Source organism: Acinonyx jubatus, chromosome A3 (assembly GCF_027475565.1).
Source record: "Acinonyx jubatus isolate Ajub_Pintada_27869175 chromosome A3, VMU_Ajub_asm_v1.0, whole genome shotgun sequence".
Classification (NCBI taxonomy): domain Eukaryota; kingdom Metazoa; phylum Chordata; class Mammalia; order Carnivora; family Felidae; genus Acinonyx; species Acinonyx jubatus.
Window position 1 is genome coordinate 60,251,746 of NC_069388.1, and position 17,341 is coordinate 60,269,086.

A 17,341-nucleotide genomic window follows, 5' to 3' on the forward strand; every position below is an offset into this window, starting at 1 on the left:
ACAAACAAAATAAAGGAGGCCTGCTTCGGTGTTAATATTGGTCTCCCCAGAATATGCTCTCCTCACAGAGCTTTTGTTCCAGGACACTAGAAAAATATGTTTTGAAGGATCTCTCAAGACCAGCTCATTAATCAAGTTCTACAAAAGAAGCAACCACATAATCAAGCTTTCTTCCCTGCAGATTTGTGCTATTTTCTCCTCCGTGAAAGTCAAAGCATCCTGATACCATAAGAAGCTGATAATACTATGAGGACTTTCGTGGAATACGTAATCAATAAAGGAGTTTTTCATAAGAAGCTAAGACCAACCTTGGTCCAAAGTCTCCACATCCCTCTGTCTTACTGGATTCTTGAGATGCTGTGAGGTCGGGGTCAGGGGTCAGTTGGTCCCATGTGCCTTTCCGTTCCAATCCTCAGCTGCATTTACAGGTTTGCAGGCTGAGCAGGATGTTCCCAGGTAGGCTGCTGGCTAAAGGGACTTGCAGGGTCAGTAGTTCTGACCTCTGACCTCTTCCCCACCTCTGTGGTGCTTTACAGTTTACAACAAGCTCTTGTGTATATTATTTTATTCCTCCCTTCCTTAAAGCAACTTTTTTTTTAAATCCTAATATTCAGTTTAACAGCAATACAAGAAAATATCCAGTTTCCCAAACAATGGAATAAAATGTAATGTCTACCCTTGACTTCAGAGTCTAAAGCAGATAAACACTGAGATGTCATAAGCTTAATGAAAAACAGAAGTAGAGCAGCCACTAGAATCAGCAGAGCCAAATCTACTGCTGAGCCCAGGAGAAATAAATACAGCCTTCCCTTCCTTCTGCATCTGTCGGGCGTCCTTTCATTTAAGCCCTATCTTCAGGGCACATCCTCCCAGTAACTGTGGCTTGTTGTTACAGAGGTGTGTTTACAAGACACCACAGGGAATGAGGCCTTGTGGATCTCTGTTCACATGCAATAACCACCCCTGGGACAGCATCACTGTCTTCTGACAGCAGCCCTCCAACAGATCACACTGGCCTTCCCACGTGGGCACCATCATTCATTTTCTTCAGAGAACCCAACGGATTCCATCTTCCAGGAGTAAACATTTTAGCAAAAATCCCTAAAGCAAAGGACCTAGATCCAAAAACAAAATTCCTCTTAAAGAAAGCCTGTCTTCAACCAATGAGAAATTCAGTTTACTTCTAGGACAACCTACAGCTATTCTATGTGCATTTACCAATGCCAACAGTATCTCCATTCCAAAACAAATGGCAAAGCAGGTTCTGTTCTCACCTTTTAGAGGTGAGAAAATTGAGAACCAGAGTTAGCAAGTGAAAGATCCAGGATTCACACCCAAGTCAGCCTGTTCAGGCCCCAATCCCACTGGCTTGCCCACAGTCCACACAATCCACTGTGAACCAAGATGAATCAGGCAGAATTTCATCGCAACATTCAAAGGGCCACCCCACCCCCAATTCCCTTGGTTTAGATGCCCTATGGGCATTCTACTCTTAAGCAGCCTCCCAACAAAAACACATTCAGTGGCAAAGCAAAAGACAAGAAAATGGGCTTTACAACTGCCTACACTTCTTTCTTAGCCAGAGAAATATTTTCATGATCTGTTATTATGGATGAACTCGGGGCAGGAGGAACACAACATTATGTAATGTCAGAGGGCAGGCGACAAGACGGAGGGAAAGCAAACCCATCCCCGCTCCCTTCGCCCACAAAGACATAAATTTACTTTTGACATTTTGAGTGTCTCAATCTTCTATGGCCTACATGTTCATGATTGGCTTTTCAAGAGACGGTCACAGATCTCTGCAAATTTCTCAGGCCTCAATTAACTGACTAGCACTGCCAGAAAAAATTAACATACAAAAAGCAAAGATGCCAGAAATATCGGGGGACTATGGGCAGGCAGAAAAAGGAAGAGTTGAGAGGACGGAGAGCAGATGTCCTACACTGAGATGCATGCTTATTTTTATCCGGTTCTGTTTACACCCAATGCACAGAAAGGCCTTCAGCGTCTGAAGTCACTAGATCTAAGCAAGAGCCAAGACATGGCCTCGGAGTCGCCGCGTCCTGCATCCCGGCTCCCCATCTCCCGCTCCAGCCCCGCACTCCCCTCAGCAGGAGACTGCCCGGGTCTCCCAGTTAGGGGTCGGCCAGGCTTGGATTGTTCTCCAAAGACGCAACCGCCGGTGAACCACAAGGCTGTAGGATCTCCATGACAACCGCGGGCGCCCTCCCAGTCCAGCACCCCGGTATCAGGATGCGCGCCGCGCCCCGCCCCGCCGGGTGCATCATTGCGCCCGGCAGCTCACCGCAGCCGCGTCGCCCCCAGCCCAGCCTGGCCCACCTACCTGGCGCGCCCCGGCTCGCGGCGCCCGTGCCCTGCAGCCCCGGCGTCCTCAGTCCCGCCAGGCCGCGCGCCCAAGCCCTGCAGCAGCAGCGCCGCTGCTTGGTCGCCAAGTCGCGGGCAGCGGCCCGGTTCTACGTGCTGGTTCTCCTGCCCAGGTCGGCCGCGAACCCGCCGCCCCAGACGCAGCCCGAACTCCGCTGCCGCCGCCGCCGCCGCCGATACTGCTGCTGCTCCGGAGGTTGCGCGTAGCCCCGCCCCGGCCCCGCCCCCTCGCCGCGCATGCGCGCTCCGCGAGCCCCGGCCGGGCCGCCCCACCCTCCGGGTCCGCCTCGCAGGCGGTGGAGCAAGGAGTTCCGGCGTCCGAGCGCCTCGCGCTGGGTTAAACTCCTAGGTTCCCACAAGACCCCACTCTCAACTGGGACTGAATCGCCTGCAAGTTCTTGAACTTCTGGACTTAATCGGATGATGGCATTTTCGCCCTCGCATAGACTGAGCCTTGTGAGGCCCTGACACATCAGAAGACCGGGTGAAATGTTCTGGCCCTTTGCCCCCGCGGTGAGCGCGCTTCGCGTGGTGCAAGTGCAGGCAATCCCTAGGAGACATTTAGGAAATGGAACATTCAACCCAGCAAAAATTAAAATCATACTTTGAAAATACAGATAAGCAAAAAGAAGAGAGAAACTACTAACATCCTTGCAGACCTGTTCTGGCATAACTGTATGAATATTCATTTATAGACTCTCACCAAATATCAGCTCCTTACGCTTCTCCCCCAAAGTCCTGTGTTTTCATAGGAAAACAATATGTAAAATAAAAGTCATTTTAATATGACTTTAATTAAACTTATGGGGCGCCTGGGTGGCTCAGTCTTGGTTAAGTGTCCGACTTTGGCTCAGGTCATGATCTCAGGGTTGGGTTCATGCGGGCTCTGTGCTGACAGTTCAGAGCCTGGAGCCCTCATTGAATTCTCTCTCTCTCTCTCTCTCTCTCTCTCTCTCTCTCTCTCTCTCTCTCTCTCTCTCGCCCTCTCTCCCCCCTGCCCCCTACCCCACTCATGCTCTGTCTCTCTCAAAAATAAACATTAAAAAAAATTTTTTTAAACCTTAAATATTTCTGGTTGAGCAAGGGTAAATACCAGACTAACTATAAGCATGTATTTTATTTTGAAGTCTTTAAATTTTATCAGAAAAAATTATTCTTAAAAATTTTTTAATGGAAACTATTTTAATTCAAAAAGCCCGAGCACTTATCAGAGTTCACATCCCTCCAGTGTAAAAGCAAGCATTTATAATTTGCTTTTAAAAGAAAAGACATTAACTTGTTAGAAATAAAAATGAAATAAGGACAAGTTCTGTAATCTCATTTATATTTAGATCTAGGGGCGCCTGGGTGGCTCAGTCGGTTGTGTCTGTTCGGCTCAGGTCATGATCTCCTGGTTTGCAGGTTCCAGCCCTGCATCAGACTCTGCGCTGACAGCTCAGAGCCTGGAGCCTGTTTCAGATTCTGTGTCTCCCTCTCTCTCTGACCCTCCCCCATTCATTCTCTGTCTCCCTCTGTCTCAAAAATAAATAAACGTTACAAAAAATTTTTTTTTAAATAGAATTAGATCTAAGCCTCCCTGTGTCACCAAAAACCAAATGCAGGCAATAATTTGGAATAAAAATAAATATAAAACTATTTTTAAAGTTCAATTTTTTTACTGACTTTTTATTTTACTTCTCTTCTGAAAAAGAATTTATACTGAAAAAGAAAATATATTATACTTAACCCTAGTATAAAATTAAAGCCAAGAAAGCCAAATAAACTTGTGGAAATGCAAAAATGTTTTTATAACTTATTTTCTAAAATTAGGGTGACCAATATCCCTGGTTTACCCGGAACAGCCCCAGTTTACAACTTTTATCCAGCAAAAGTATTAATAGGATTCCCTTTCCATCTCAAAAGTGGTCTTAAAAGTGTTTGGACAACCCTATGGCCATACTAGCTTTAATCAAACCAAGAGCATTTTTCAATCATAAGCTTTAAAAAAAGAAACAAATATAAATTCACAAACATTTAAAGATAGACATCAGTGCAATTTCAACAATTCATTCATTTAGTGTAGTAACAAACACTGAATGAGGATTGGGCTTCTGATAAACATTTGCCAATTAGCCGGTATGTAATTGGGATAGTCTTAAAAGTAGAAGAACCATGCTTCAGTGTGACAAGGAATGGGGCCCCAATTCCACTGTAGAGTGAACACTATCAAGTGAAAAGGGAACCAAGCTTGTTAGTAAATACGGTGCTATGCATTCCCTTTAGGTCCCTAACCAGCAGCACTAACATCCTCTCAGTACTTACTAGAAACGCAAGATCCCAGGCCCATCCTAGACCTGCTAAATCAGAAACTCTGAAAGTGGGAACTTTCAGAGCAATTTGTATGTTGACAAGCCCTCCAGGGGATTCTGATAAACACATGGACCTAGATAACCTATATACAATAAAGAAGCTGATTTAGATAATTTACACATGATAATTAAGAACTGAACAGTGTTATTTTGGGGACTAGAACCAACCAACTTAAGAATTTCTTTTTGGGCCACTAAACATGATATATTTATGTTTATATATGTTTTCATTAGAGAATATATGTAGCCTTGAAAACCAACAGCCCTGCTGTCATAAGAGCTGTGAAAACCAGTAGCCTAGCAGCCACTGGAGGGGACAAAGGTATTTGGAGCACCTCAAAAAGTCCTATCTCCACAGACATGCACTATTTGACTGGTATGGCAGCTCACAGGTAACGCTCCATTCTCAGGGCTTGTCTTTAACTGACTTGACTGAGAGCTTACTCTCCACAAATAGTCCTGTCCACAGGGCATTTGGTAAAAGCAATCAGCAGCAATTGTCTAACACTGCAGCTGCCTAAGGTAATGACACCAGTTGGAGCTAACAAAAGACTGACCAAAAATCTTAAAAGGAAATAATCAGGCATTGCTATCCCTTGGGGAACTTCAGAAAGATCTGACATACTTCTGAGAAGATTCTAGAATCTTTAGATTCTGGGACTCTAATAGGACATGTGGACATGTACACATGTCCAGGAAAGACTTGAGAAGACCATAATTTCTCACTTTCAGCAGATTTTGAGGCTTTGAGCAAACAAGAAGGCTGAGGCAGAACTGTAGAGTGCCTGCCTAAGCACTGAAGACATACCTCAACATACACACACAGCTGTCCATAAAGACAGGAAGACATACTGGTTCCAGCATTTGAGAATATCCTTGTCTAATCATTAGCAAATCATTAAGCTAGCGAAGCAATGATTTCAGTGGCTAAAAATTACAAAGAATACAGACTTTAGAGAATTATTCCAAGAGAGTCACTAAACAAACAAAAAGCAACAACAAACCTTGAGGTAGAAGGAAAAATGATTTCTAGAACTGCCATATTATATTGTTTTAAGTGTCATGTCATGTGATCCCAGGGTCATGGGATCGAGCCTGTATTAGGCTCTATGCTGATTGTGGAACCTACTTGGGATTCTCTCTCTGTCTCCCTCTGCCCCTCTCCCCCACTCACACACCCTCTCTCTAAAATAAAATTTAAAAAAAACTTGAAGGAGAAATTAAGATATTCTCAAACAAAAATCTGATAATTCATTGCTGGCAGACTCACTCTACAGGAAATACTAAAACTGAAAGGACACTGGAGAGTAACTCAAAATCACACAAAGGAATAAAAACTAAAGGCAAATACAAGATAAAAGTTAATTTCTGACACTCTTCTTTCTGACTTAAAAGACAACTACATAAGGGGCGACCGGCTGGCTCAGTCGGTTAAGCATCCAACTTCGGCTCAGGTCATGATCTCCTGGTTTGTAGGTTCGAGCCCTGCATCAGGCTCTGTGCTAACAGCTCAGATCCTGGAGCTTGCTTCAGATTCTGTGTCTCCCTCTGTCTCTGCCCCTCCCCTGCTCATGCTCTGTCTCTCTCTCGCTCTCTCTGAAATAAATAAATATATTTTTAAAAAAAGACAACTACATAAAACAACAATATAATCTGTGTTGATGGTATCATAATATGAAAAAGATATGTGTATGACAATAATAGCATAAAGGAGTGGGAGAAACTGCTTGATTGGAGCAAAGTTTGTGTATACTACTGAAATTAAGTTAGTATTAATGCCAACTAGATTGTTTTAAATTAAAATGATAATTCCCAGGACAAACACTAGGCATAGGTATAGACAGATACAGATATAGATACAGCTACCGATTAAAAGAAAAGGAATTAAAATAGTATACTAGAACATAACTATTCACAAAAGAAGACAGTAATAGTAATAGGAAGAGAAGAACAAAAGAGATGTAAGATATAGTATAGAAAACAAATAGCAAAATGCAGACATAAGTCCTACCTTATCACAAGTCACATTAAATGTAAATAAACTCAACATTCCAATCAAGAGGCAGAGATTGGCAGAAGCGTTTTTTAAAAAAATCCAACCATGTGCTGTCTACAGAAACAAACTTAAAATTCAAAAGTATAAGTAGGTTGAAGGTAAAATAATGGACAAAAATACAGCACAGAAACACTAACCAACAAAGTGCTTCAGTGATTACACAAATATCAGGCAAAATAAACCTCAAAACCAAACAAAACAATAAACAAAGAGGAACATTTTATAAGAGGGTCAATCCATCAGAAAGATATTATAATTAGAAGGACCATGCATACACAAAAGAGACCCAAACACATGAGGCAAAACTGACAGAATTTAAGAAGTGGACAATGTAATAAAAATAATTGAAAATATCAATACTCAACTTTTAATGATGGATAAAACAATGAGGCAGAAGATCAACAAGGAAATAAAAGACTTGAACAACATTACAAACCAACCAGCTGTAACAGGTATCTATAGAATACTTCACCCGACAGTATCAGAGCACACACACATACTTCTCAGTTATACATGAAACTTTCTCCAGGATAGAATATGTGGCAGGCCATTAAGAAAACTCAGTAAGTTAAAAAGGATTGAAGTCACACGTAGTATGTTCTCTGATCACAAAAATGGTATTAGAATAAAAACCAAGAGCAGAAAGAAATTATAGGTAGGTGTAAATTAAACAATACAGCCCTTAATAACATAGGGGTCAAAAAAGAACTCAAAAGGAAAGTGAGAAAATATTTTAAGAAAAATTAAAATAAAAATTCAACATACTAATACTTTTGGGATGCAGCTAAAGCAGTGCCTAGAGGAAATTTTATGGCTAGAAACACCTATATTAAAAAGGAAGAAAGATCTAAAATGAATAACCTAACTTTTCTCCTTTAGAAACTAGAAAAATAACAAAACCAAAAGGAAAAAAAAGGAAATAATAAAGATTAGAATGGAAACAAATGAAATACAAGTGGAAAAACAGTACAGAAAAATCAATAAAACCAAAAGTTGGTTCTTTAAAAATGTTAACAATTCTGACAAACTTTTAGCTAGACTGACCAAGAAAAAGGAAGAGAAAAGGTTCAAATTATTAAAAATAAGGAAAGAGAAAGGAGCCATCACTACTGACCTTACATAAATAATCATTACAAAGGAAACTCTGAACAATTTATTTCAACAAACTGTATAACTTAGACCATATGGAGAATTCCTAGAAAGAAACAAACAAATAAAACAGACTCAAAAGAAAGAGAAAGTTTGCTTGATACCTGGGTGGTTCAGTCAGTTAAGCATCTGATTCTTGATCCCTTGATTTCGGCTCAGGTCATGATCTCATGGTGGCTCGTGAGTTCGAGCCCCACATCAGATTCTGAGCTGAGAGCATGGAGCCTGCTTGGTATTCTGTTTCTCTCTCTCTCTGCCCCTCCCTCACTTACTCTCTTTATCTCTCTCAAAATAACTGAAAATAAAATTAAAGAAATAAAAGAGATAGAAAACCTGCATAGACTTATAACCACAAAAAAAATAAAAAATGAATTAGTAACTTTAAAACATTCCATTAAAAAAATCCTCAGGCCCAGATATCTCCACTAATGAATTTTAACAACTATTTAAAGAATCCTTTACAAACTCTTACAGAAATTAGAAGAGGAGAAAAAAAGTTCCCAACTCTATGAGGCTCGTATTGCTCATACCAAAACAAGACATAGACATCAGAATAATAATTCTCAATATATCTTATGAATATAGATTTTAAAAATCCTCCAAAAAAATATGCTAACACACTGAGTCTAGTAACATAGGGAAAAGGTTACACACCATGACCAAGTGGAATTTACTCCAGGAATCCATGGTTACTTTAATATCTACAAATCAATTAAGGTAATATACTATATTAATAAAAGACAAAAAACACATGATTATTTCATTAAAGGAAGAAAAATTATTTAACCAAATTCAACACCCGAAACACAGCAAACAAGGTATAGAAGAGAATTTCTTTAAGCTGATAAAGAGTATTTTTGAAAAACCACAGTTAACATTATACTTGATGAAAGACTGAATGCTTTACCCCTAAAACCAGGAGCAAGAAGATAAGGATGTCTCCCACCACATCCATGCAACATCGTACTGGAGATTCTAGCTAGAGCAGGTACGCAAGGAAAAAATAAAAAATAAAGGCATTCACACTGAAAAGGAAAAAGTAAAACCATTTCTATTTGTGGATAACATGATCTTATGTATAGAAAAGCCTAAAGAATCCACTTAAAAGAATTAGAATAAACCAGATCAAAAAGGATGCAGGATACAAGATCAATATTCTTTATAAACTAGCAATGACTAATCCAAATAGGAAATTCAGAAAACAACCCCTTTTAATATAGCATCAAGAGAAATAAAATACTTAGGAATATATTTAACAAAAGGAGTCCAAGACTTGTATCTGAAAATCCAAAACATTGTTCAAAGAAATAAAGAAAACCTAAGTAAACGGAAAGACATCCTGCATTTATGGATCAGAAGACTCAATAGTTATAAGATGGCAATATCTCCCCCAATGGATCTATAATCCAATGCAATCCTAATCAAAATCCCAGCCGCCTGGGATTGGAAGGGGTCCAGGGTAACCAAAACAATCTTGAAAAGGATTACCAAAGTTGGAGAACTTATTCTGACCAAAAATTACTTAGGTCATCATTTTACCCTAAATCCCTTAGTGAGGTCACATCATATTTTTTAATGCAGTTAAATTAATTTGTCACAATTTTCTTTTTCATCCTGGGATTGTACCACATCTTGTTTGATATTTTAAAATTTGCATAAAGTTCATTCTTTGTGATGTTCAGTTCTATAAGTTTGGACACATGGATACAGTCTTATACCCACCACCTCAATACCACACATTACTCTAAACTTTCCCCTGTGACCCCTTTGTAATCATATGTTAATTGTATTTTTAACTTTATGAAATATACCAAGTTGTTTTCCAAAGTAGCTGTACCATTTTGCATACCTACCAGACAACGAATGAGAATTCTTGGTGCTTCACATCCTTGACAACATTTGGCATTGCTCGTTTCTTGGATTTAGCCTTTCTAATAAATGAGTTTTAGGAAAGCAATTCATAAACTGCTTTGCAGAATGAGTGTGCATTTGTAAAAAATCAATTGATACATGATATTGATTATATTAAAAGAATAAATGCCTAGAGAAAAAGAAAGTGAAAAGTTTCCCCCAACAGGAAGCAGTCATTAGCTGAGGAAATTTATGCTTTAGCACAATGAGCAATGCCTTTGCACAGATGCTTGAGAAGTGTTACTTTCCCTTGTTTCCATCTTGTCTTTTCTCAAGGATTTCTGCATTCTCAAAAGGAAAAAGCTTCAGGACAAAGGAAAAAATCTTTGATGGAAGGCTTCCAGACAACAGTCAGTGGAGAGAGGGTCTTTACCACCTAGTCTAAGTACATCTGAGGTAGGGCTTCCAGTCTGTAGAAGACATTCTGTCTGTGAAGTCCAAGACCTCCTTCCTCTCTGTCTTCACGTTCCTAGAATTGTCTACTAGGCAACAACTGAGGAAGATTGGAAGGAAGGGGGAGGGGCGAAGGGACTTTCTTCCTGTTTGCCTGCTGTCCTGCTTAGGTAGCCATAGTTGTGGCAGTTTATCCTGGCAGTGGCAGTTGGATCCAGCCTCCTTTGGGAACTTCTTTTGGGACTCCCCAGAACCAGTCTCACCATTCAATGCCCCCTTTCAGAAAATGTCCAAAATCCTATGTTTGCCAAACTCCTCTGAGTTCCTAAATTACCAGTAACAGCCAGCAGCACCCCCTCTTCAAAGGTCTGAGTTGCAGCTCTGAGGCGCTCTTCTCTGAGCACCCTTTCTCTTTTGCTCCCCTAGCCCTAAGGGTAATGGCTATTTTCTGCAGTACTCTTTCCGGATAAGCTAAGTACTCCTTTTCTGCTCTCTCAGCCCCCTGACGTCTATTTGATTAATTCCCTCTATTAAATTCTCTTTGGTGAAATACCTAACATATTTTTCCTAATTTGTTCTTAGATTCTGGTATTTAGGCTATTTCCTTTTTTCTATTAAAAACTGCTGCAATAAGCATTTGTACATGCCTCTGGGCACACATATGTGACAATTTTCCTGTAATATAGAGCCAGAAGTAGGGTTGCTAGGTCACAGGTATGAGCATCTTCACTTTACTAGACAAAAGTCACCCCCTGCACTTCAAAGGAGCATTTTATTTTCCACTTTGTTCATTAGTTTGCTTTTCACCTTTCCTTCCTTGGAGTAATACTAATGGCCCTGAGGCCCAGAGAAGGAAGCTGCCTTGGCTTCTACTTGATAAATTCCTGGAAGAAGGGTCTCAGATGGACCAGAGTTTGCCTGATAAAGCTATGACAGATCCTGGGCCCTGTTGAATTTTGATAGCTGGTACATCAGATCTCTGAGGGCCAATGCTTCAGGGCAATGGAGCAGGCATCTGTCTTGATAAATTAGTTGAGTTACGAATATCTTCAGACATTTTTTATCCTGGTTACTGACAAGATACCCTTTGTCTAACTCTGTGTGGTTCCTTGCTATCTGGCAGCTTTGGGACTTTCCAAGCTTGACACACTGGGATCTTGGCCAGGTTGGGTTCCCCAAAGCCAAAGTTCAGTCTTCTCCTCTGAGATCTTGCTGCCTCCCATGTCCCTGGACTTCTGCCAGGAAGCCTGCATCCCTCCATACCTGGAGGAGTGCTCACCAATATTTTCTTCCTTTCCTGTCTCAGGGATACTCTCTCTCACTCTCTACACACACACACACACACACACACACACACACACACACTTCCATGAGCTTAGACTCCCACAAAAGGCACAAAGCTATCTCCCAGCATAGCTCCCTGTGGCTGAACCCAGTACAGCAAGAAGGATGGCCTCCAGTCAGCAGCCACAGTGACTATAAGAACATGAGTGGCTGTCTCAGATTCCAAGACAGTGAATAGGAGTCCTGAAAACAGCCCAAGATTCCACCTCCCAACAATCTTGGCAGCTTGAGATTAACTAGATGAAACCATATTCATTTATCTCTCAAGGAAAACAATATGATGTTTTCTGCACCCAAGGAGTTTCACAGGCCATGCCTGTTATGTTATTTGAAAGTTTATTCACAGGATCATTCCCTGTGAGGTGAGGTGGGCAGTATCCTTCCCACTTCTCAGTTAAGGAAAGTGAGGCCCAGAAAAGGAAAGTAACTCGCCTGAGTGGCAGTGCTGTGACTTGAACGAGCTCAGGCCTGAATCCCCAAAACCCACATTCTAACTTACCACCTAAATTCCTTGGACATAAGCAGTAGAAGAATCTGGAGACATGCTTAACAGGGACATGCCTGCAGCTTCCTGCCCACTCATGCCTTTCCAAACTGCCTGAATGTCCCCGATGGACAATTGATACCAGGAAATTTAGCATCTACCTGAGACCCACTTCTTATATATTTGAATGGTTTGACTTACTTCCTCTGACAAGTGTTGCAGCTTTGGTTGCATTGTCTCACCTGTTTCTGGCTCCCTTCACGTGGAGTGTGCACTGTCCCCTATTCACCAGTGCCTGTTTTCTGGGGAAGGTAGGCTCACTGCCCTAGACACATATCTAGAACCGAATCTTCCCTTATGACAAAATATGAAGCAAGACTCATTCAATATTTTTTAAATCCAGGTCTCTATTTTTCTTGTGCAAATATAAACATAGGCATAATTAATAGTTAAGGCTTTTTAAAATATATGCATTTGGAGAATACATTGCTAGTTACAGTTTGCTGATGATATGGGCTTGGATCACATCTTCCTTTAATAGTCCTTTTAAATTCATTTTAGAAAGTTAAAAATGGTCACATGATCCATAATAAAAATCAGAAGAGACTCATATAAATCCAAAATACATACTTGAAAATGCAGCACCTTTTGTATGAACTACATTAGGGTCCAGTTATATAGCATATGGATTATAACATCAGACCACAAAGGTTTTGAGGTTCCCAAAGCAAAATGGGGCATTGTTTTCTGAGAAGAAAAAGGAGAAGTTGGAAGAGAAAGAAGGAAGGGAGGAAGAGAGGGAGGGAGGGAGAAGGGAGAGGGAAGGAAAGGAGGGAGAGAGAGAGAGAGGAAAGGAGGAAAGAAGAAAGGAGGGAGGGAGGGAGGCAAGGAGGAGACAGAGAAGGAAAACCTGTACATATAGCTTCTCTGCAACAGAAAAGTGACTCACCTTTGGGTAATTTACAATATGTATTTAAGTGGACCATTAAGGTTATAATTCGCAATCATAGAACCCAAATACAGAAATATCTTATATGATGGTAATGGAATTCTATTTACCAGATTAAAAAAGGAAAAAAGCTAGGTCCTTCACTGTGCACACTTCCTGCTAGCTGAGAGCTTTGCCTTGGGGTAGAATTCCAAGGGAGAGTGAGGCTGCTTCTTTGAGAGGAGGGGCAGTTTGCAAAGATATGGCCTAAGGGTCCGATCTTCTAAAAATTATAGTTGTCAGCTTTGCTTGACCCAGGACCCCATTCCAACCTTCCACCTGAAAGGCTCTCCCAGAGCGTAATTCTCCTCCTCAAGCCAGAACAGGGTGTCCCTGTTCCTGACTGAGGAACGAGGGGAGAGGCTGTCTTTAAATCCTTTGGTGAGTTAGGAGATGTCTCTTTCTCTCATCAAAATATTATTTTCTAAACAGATTCCAGTTTCACAGGGGCTGGATGGCGGGGAGTCTGGATTTGCTTCATAGGCTCAAAGTGACCTCAAATGGGGTGACCTGGCTTCATCCCTTGTGCTTATCATAGCACAACCAAAGGCCAGGATTTTGAGGGTCCCAAAGAGTACATGAGGAGAAACCAGATTCAGAAATGTGCCCCAAACTGTCTCGTGTAAGGATGGATTTGAGATCCCACATTGCACTTCTAGCTTCTGTTACATCTCCCTTATGAGAAGCTGGTGGAGTGGGGTGCGAGAAGGGGTAGATGACTAAATAATCTTCCATTTACAAGAAAATAAAGTTCAAAAGTCTCAAAATTCCTCATGGATTAAAAAAATAAGAGTTCTGTGCCCACACTTTCATATGCGTGGATTGGGGACACCTCACATTATACAAAGTCCTGCCTTATGCAGTGTTCCATGTGGACATCACAGTAACCTCCCACTTCAGTGGGGCTGGCATGAGTCCCCCTTTCTAGATGAGGAAACTGAGGCTCTCTCTCAGGGCCACACAGTTGCAAAGGGTAAGGAGAACTGGAATGCAACCCTGCCGAGTCCTGGGCTGTGCAGCTGTGGCCACAATGCATCACACGGATGGCTGACTCTGGGAAGCAGGAGATGGACACCTGCATTTCACTCTTGTTTGGTCTCTCCTTTTGCAGCATCCCCAGGAGCACCCCCATCAGACAGAAGGTCACTCCCACACATCTTCACCTGGCTTTCCAGGTGACTGAGACGCTGCTTCACTTTCATCTGGGTGGCATTGTACTCGGCCAGGAGCCGTGCAAACCTGGTCTGCAGGGTATCCAGGGAGGACTCCAGGTGCTCTACCTTCTCCTCAATATCCTTGGGGTCCGCCCCAGCCTTGGCCACGTCCTCGTCAATCAGGTTGTCCTTCATCAGGATCTGCCGTCCCTTCTCCTCCAGAGCTTTCTTGGCTTCTGGATATTCAGTGAGAGCCTCCATCAAATCATCTTTGGAAAGGCAGAACAGGTCTGAGTAACCAATGCTCCTGATGTTGGCTGTCCTGCGGTTCCCCGCCTTGCTTCCCTTAATGTTTAAGATGCTGATCTCCCCAAAGTAACTCCCATCACTGAGGACCACGAACTGGGTGATCCCATCGTCAGCCACGACAGCCAGCTTGCCCTCCTTGATGATGTACATCTCCCTCCCAATGTCTCCCTTCTTGCAGATGTAATCCCCTGGGCTGAACACTGCGGGCCGCAGCTTGAGCACAAGCTCCACCAGCAGCCCCGCCTCGCAGTCTTGGAAGATGCGGACCTTCCTCAGAGTGTCCAGGTGCACGTTGATGGCGATCTCGGCCTTCAGCTTGTCTGGGAGACTCTTGAGCACCTCCTTCTCATCCACTGTCTTCTTGTTTGCCCACAGGTAGTCAAACCACCGGATCACCCGTGTCTCCAAGTCCTTGGTCACCTTGCGGAATTGCATATACTGCTTAATGGAGTCAATCTTGGACTGGAACTCGGCCCGTGAAGCATTCATGTTTGAGATCATGGATCCCACATTGCCGACAATGGTGGCAAAAATCAAGACTCCCACTAGGAAGTCTATGACCACAAACAGATACTCCTCATCCTTCACAGGGGGTGGGGTCTCTCCGATGGTGGTCAGGGTCAAGGTGGACCAATAGAGACTGTAAATGTACTTCCTAGAGAGGCGCCCATACTCTGGGTTTGAGATGTTTGGATAGACCCAGGAATCTGTCCCAAAACCAATGAACTTGGAAATGGCAAAGTAGATGCAGGCATTCCAGTGGATAATGATGAGGATGTATAAGACCAAGTTTCCAATCCTGAATAAATTAGGGTAGTTTGTCCTTGTCTCTGTGCGGTCAAAGAACTCAAAGAGCCGGGCAAGCTTCAGTAGGCGGTTGAACCTCAGCTCTGGGTAGTTTACACCCAACTTAAAATAAGCCAGGTCTGTGGGGACCAGGGACAACATGTCTAGCTTGAAGTGCACGGTCTTTGTGTAATGCTTCCACAGCCTCTGTGCATCCTTGACCATCAAGCCTTGCTCAAGGAAGCCTGAAGAAAAAGATGGAAGTCACTTGGGCATGGAAGAGGCTGCTATTTTTTTTTTTAACCATAGCCCATAGAAAGATATACACCTTGACTGAATAAGATGTAGTTATACATACATAACAGAAAAAATTTCAAAAACCACATTTACCCATTATTATGAAAATATACTCTGATGTTTTCTAGTCTATGATGTTCTAGCCTGTTTATTCAGTTAAAAATGTAGATTAATTGGGTAAATTTGAATGTGGACTGGTGTTTTATATCTACATATATATATATTATATATATTATATATATAATATATATAGTTTATTTATTTAAGTAATCTCTACACTCAATGTGGGGCTTGAACTCATGACCCCAAGATCAAGAGTCACATGCTCTTCTGACTGAGCCAACCAGGAGCCCCTGGATGTTGTATTCTAAAGATGCATCCTTTAAAGTTAGAGATAAAGTTAAAGTGGTCCAAGGTTGGCTTTAAAATACTCCAGCCAAGATAAGGGTGTGGGGAGGTAGATGAAACATTAGCAAAATATTGATAACTGTTGAAGCTGAGTGAAGGTACGTGGGGATTCATGATCCTACTGTCTCTGATTTTGTGTATGTTTGGAAAATATTAATGATACAAATTTTAAGAGCATAGGTCATGGCCTATCAAACTGATTTCACCCGTCCCTAATGGGGCAGGACCTGCCTTTTAAAAACATTGCCTAGAGAAGCAGTAGTTCTTTCTGCCTGCACATTACTGTCATCCAAGGAGCTCTGAAAACATAGGAAGCTGAGATCCACCCCCAAAGAATCAGACTGGAGCTGAGCTGGACACTGGGGAGTCACTAGGCGTTATTACTGGTGAAATCAATCAAATAAGTAGAGATTTGCATTCTTTCGTCTTTTTTTTTTTTAAACATTTTCAAACATGAACAAAAGTAGAGAGAATAATATAATGCATGGGTTTTTTTTTTAGATTTTGGTAAGCATCAGAATTATACTGAGGACTCTGTAAAAGCCAGAGTGCTGGGCTGTTCCCAAAGTTGGTTCCGTAGGTCCGAGGTCTACCTCTTAACAAGGTCTGGGTGATGCTGCTGCTGAACCAGGGCCACACTTGAGGGCTAGATGGAGGTAGGATTGCCCCCTGTGAAAAGCAAACCTCAAGTCTGCTGTCACATGGTAGGGCCACCCTGCTTCCCAGTCCCCCATTCCCTGTTTCATTCTTTGGTTACCCTTGTGTTTATTGAGTACTTACATTACTATGTGGCACTCCTAGTGCCTTGGGGCTCCTCACTACTTTCTTAATAATATCTTTTCTCAATTCTGAAGATGTTTCCCCTTGGAGTATGATCCACGGCCATTTGGTTTCCGTGCCTACCTGCCTTCCCCATGAGGGTTTCTGCTGAATCTCAGATTGCCAGGGATAGTACCCAAGCACAAAAAGGGGTAGGATCACTGTCCAAGTGCAGGTAACTTGTCCCACTGAAACTTGGTTGAAATAGAGATAGGTGGCTCAGTGAGTCGGGCCACCCACGGAGCTCCTGTGTCTTGGTAGGCTTATGTGACCATGAAGTGGCAGGCCACAAGGACTGTCTAAGTTACCCACACAAGCCTCAAGCTGCATATTAGAGACCTTCTCGGTTATGGTACTGGGCACCACGTGGAAGCAGGGTTCCCAGTCTGGCCCTGTGAAGTAGTGATTGTGGACTTTAGGCCAGTTACTCAGTGTCTCTGGGCCTCAGTTTCTATATTTTTTAATTCAATTCAATTCAATTCAATTCATTTTAATTTTATAGAGAGA

The 17,341-nt window shown here is 42.1% G+C and overlaps 2 protein-coding genes across 15 annotated transcripts in view; both read right to left on the bottom strand.

The window, feature by feature from the left end:
* The window catches only part of INPP4A (inositol polyphosphate-4-phosphatase type I A), a 135,945-nt gene extending 133,458 nt beyond the window's left edge, over positions 1-2,487 (bottom strand). For all 11 annotated transcript variants that reach the window (XM_027072629.2, XM_027072628.2, XM_027072621.2 and 8 more), the window contains exon 1: positions 2,348-2,487. The gene's annotated coding sequence lies outside the window, so the exon portion shown is untranslated. The remainder of the gene's footprint in view (positions 1-2,347) is intronic.
* A 9,938-nt stretch (positions 2,488-12,425) lies between these two features.
* Positions 12,426-17,341, bottom strand: part of CNGA3 (cyclic nucleotide gated channel subunit alpha 3) — a 74,072-nt gene continuing 69,156 nt past the window's right edge. For 3 of the 4 annotated variants that reach the window (XM_053200485.1, XM_027072612.2, XM_053200486.1), the window contains one exon: positions 12,426-15,555. In XM_053200485.1, coding sequence (XP_053056460.1) covers positions 14,144-15,555 — 1,412 coding nt within the window. In that variant the 3' untranslated portion in view covers positions 12,426-14,143. The remainder of the gene's footprint in view (positions 15,556-17,341) is intronic. The other variant, XM_053200487.1, reaches the window with a different exon arrangement.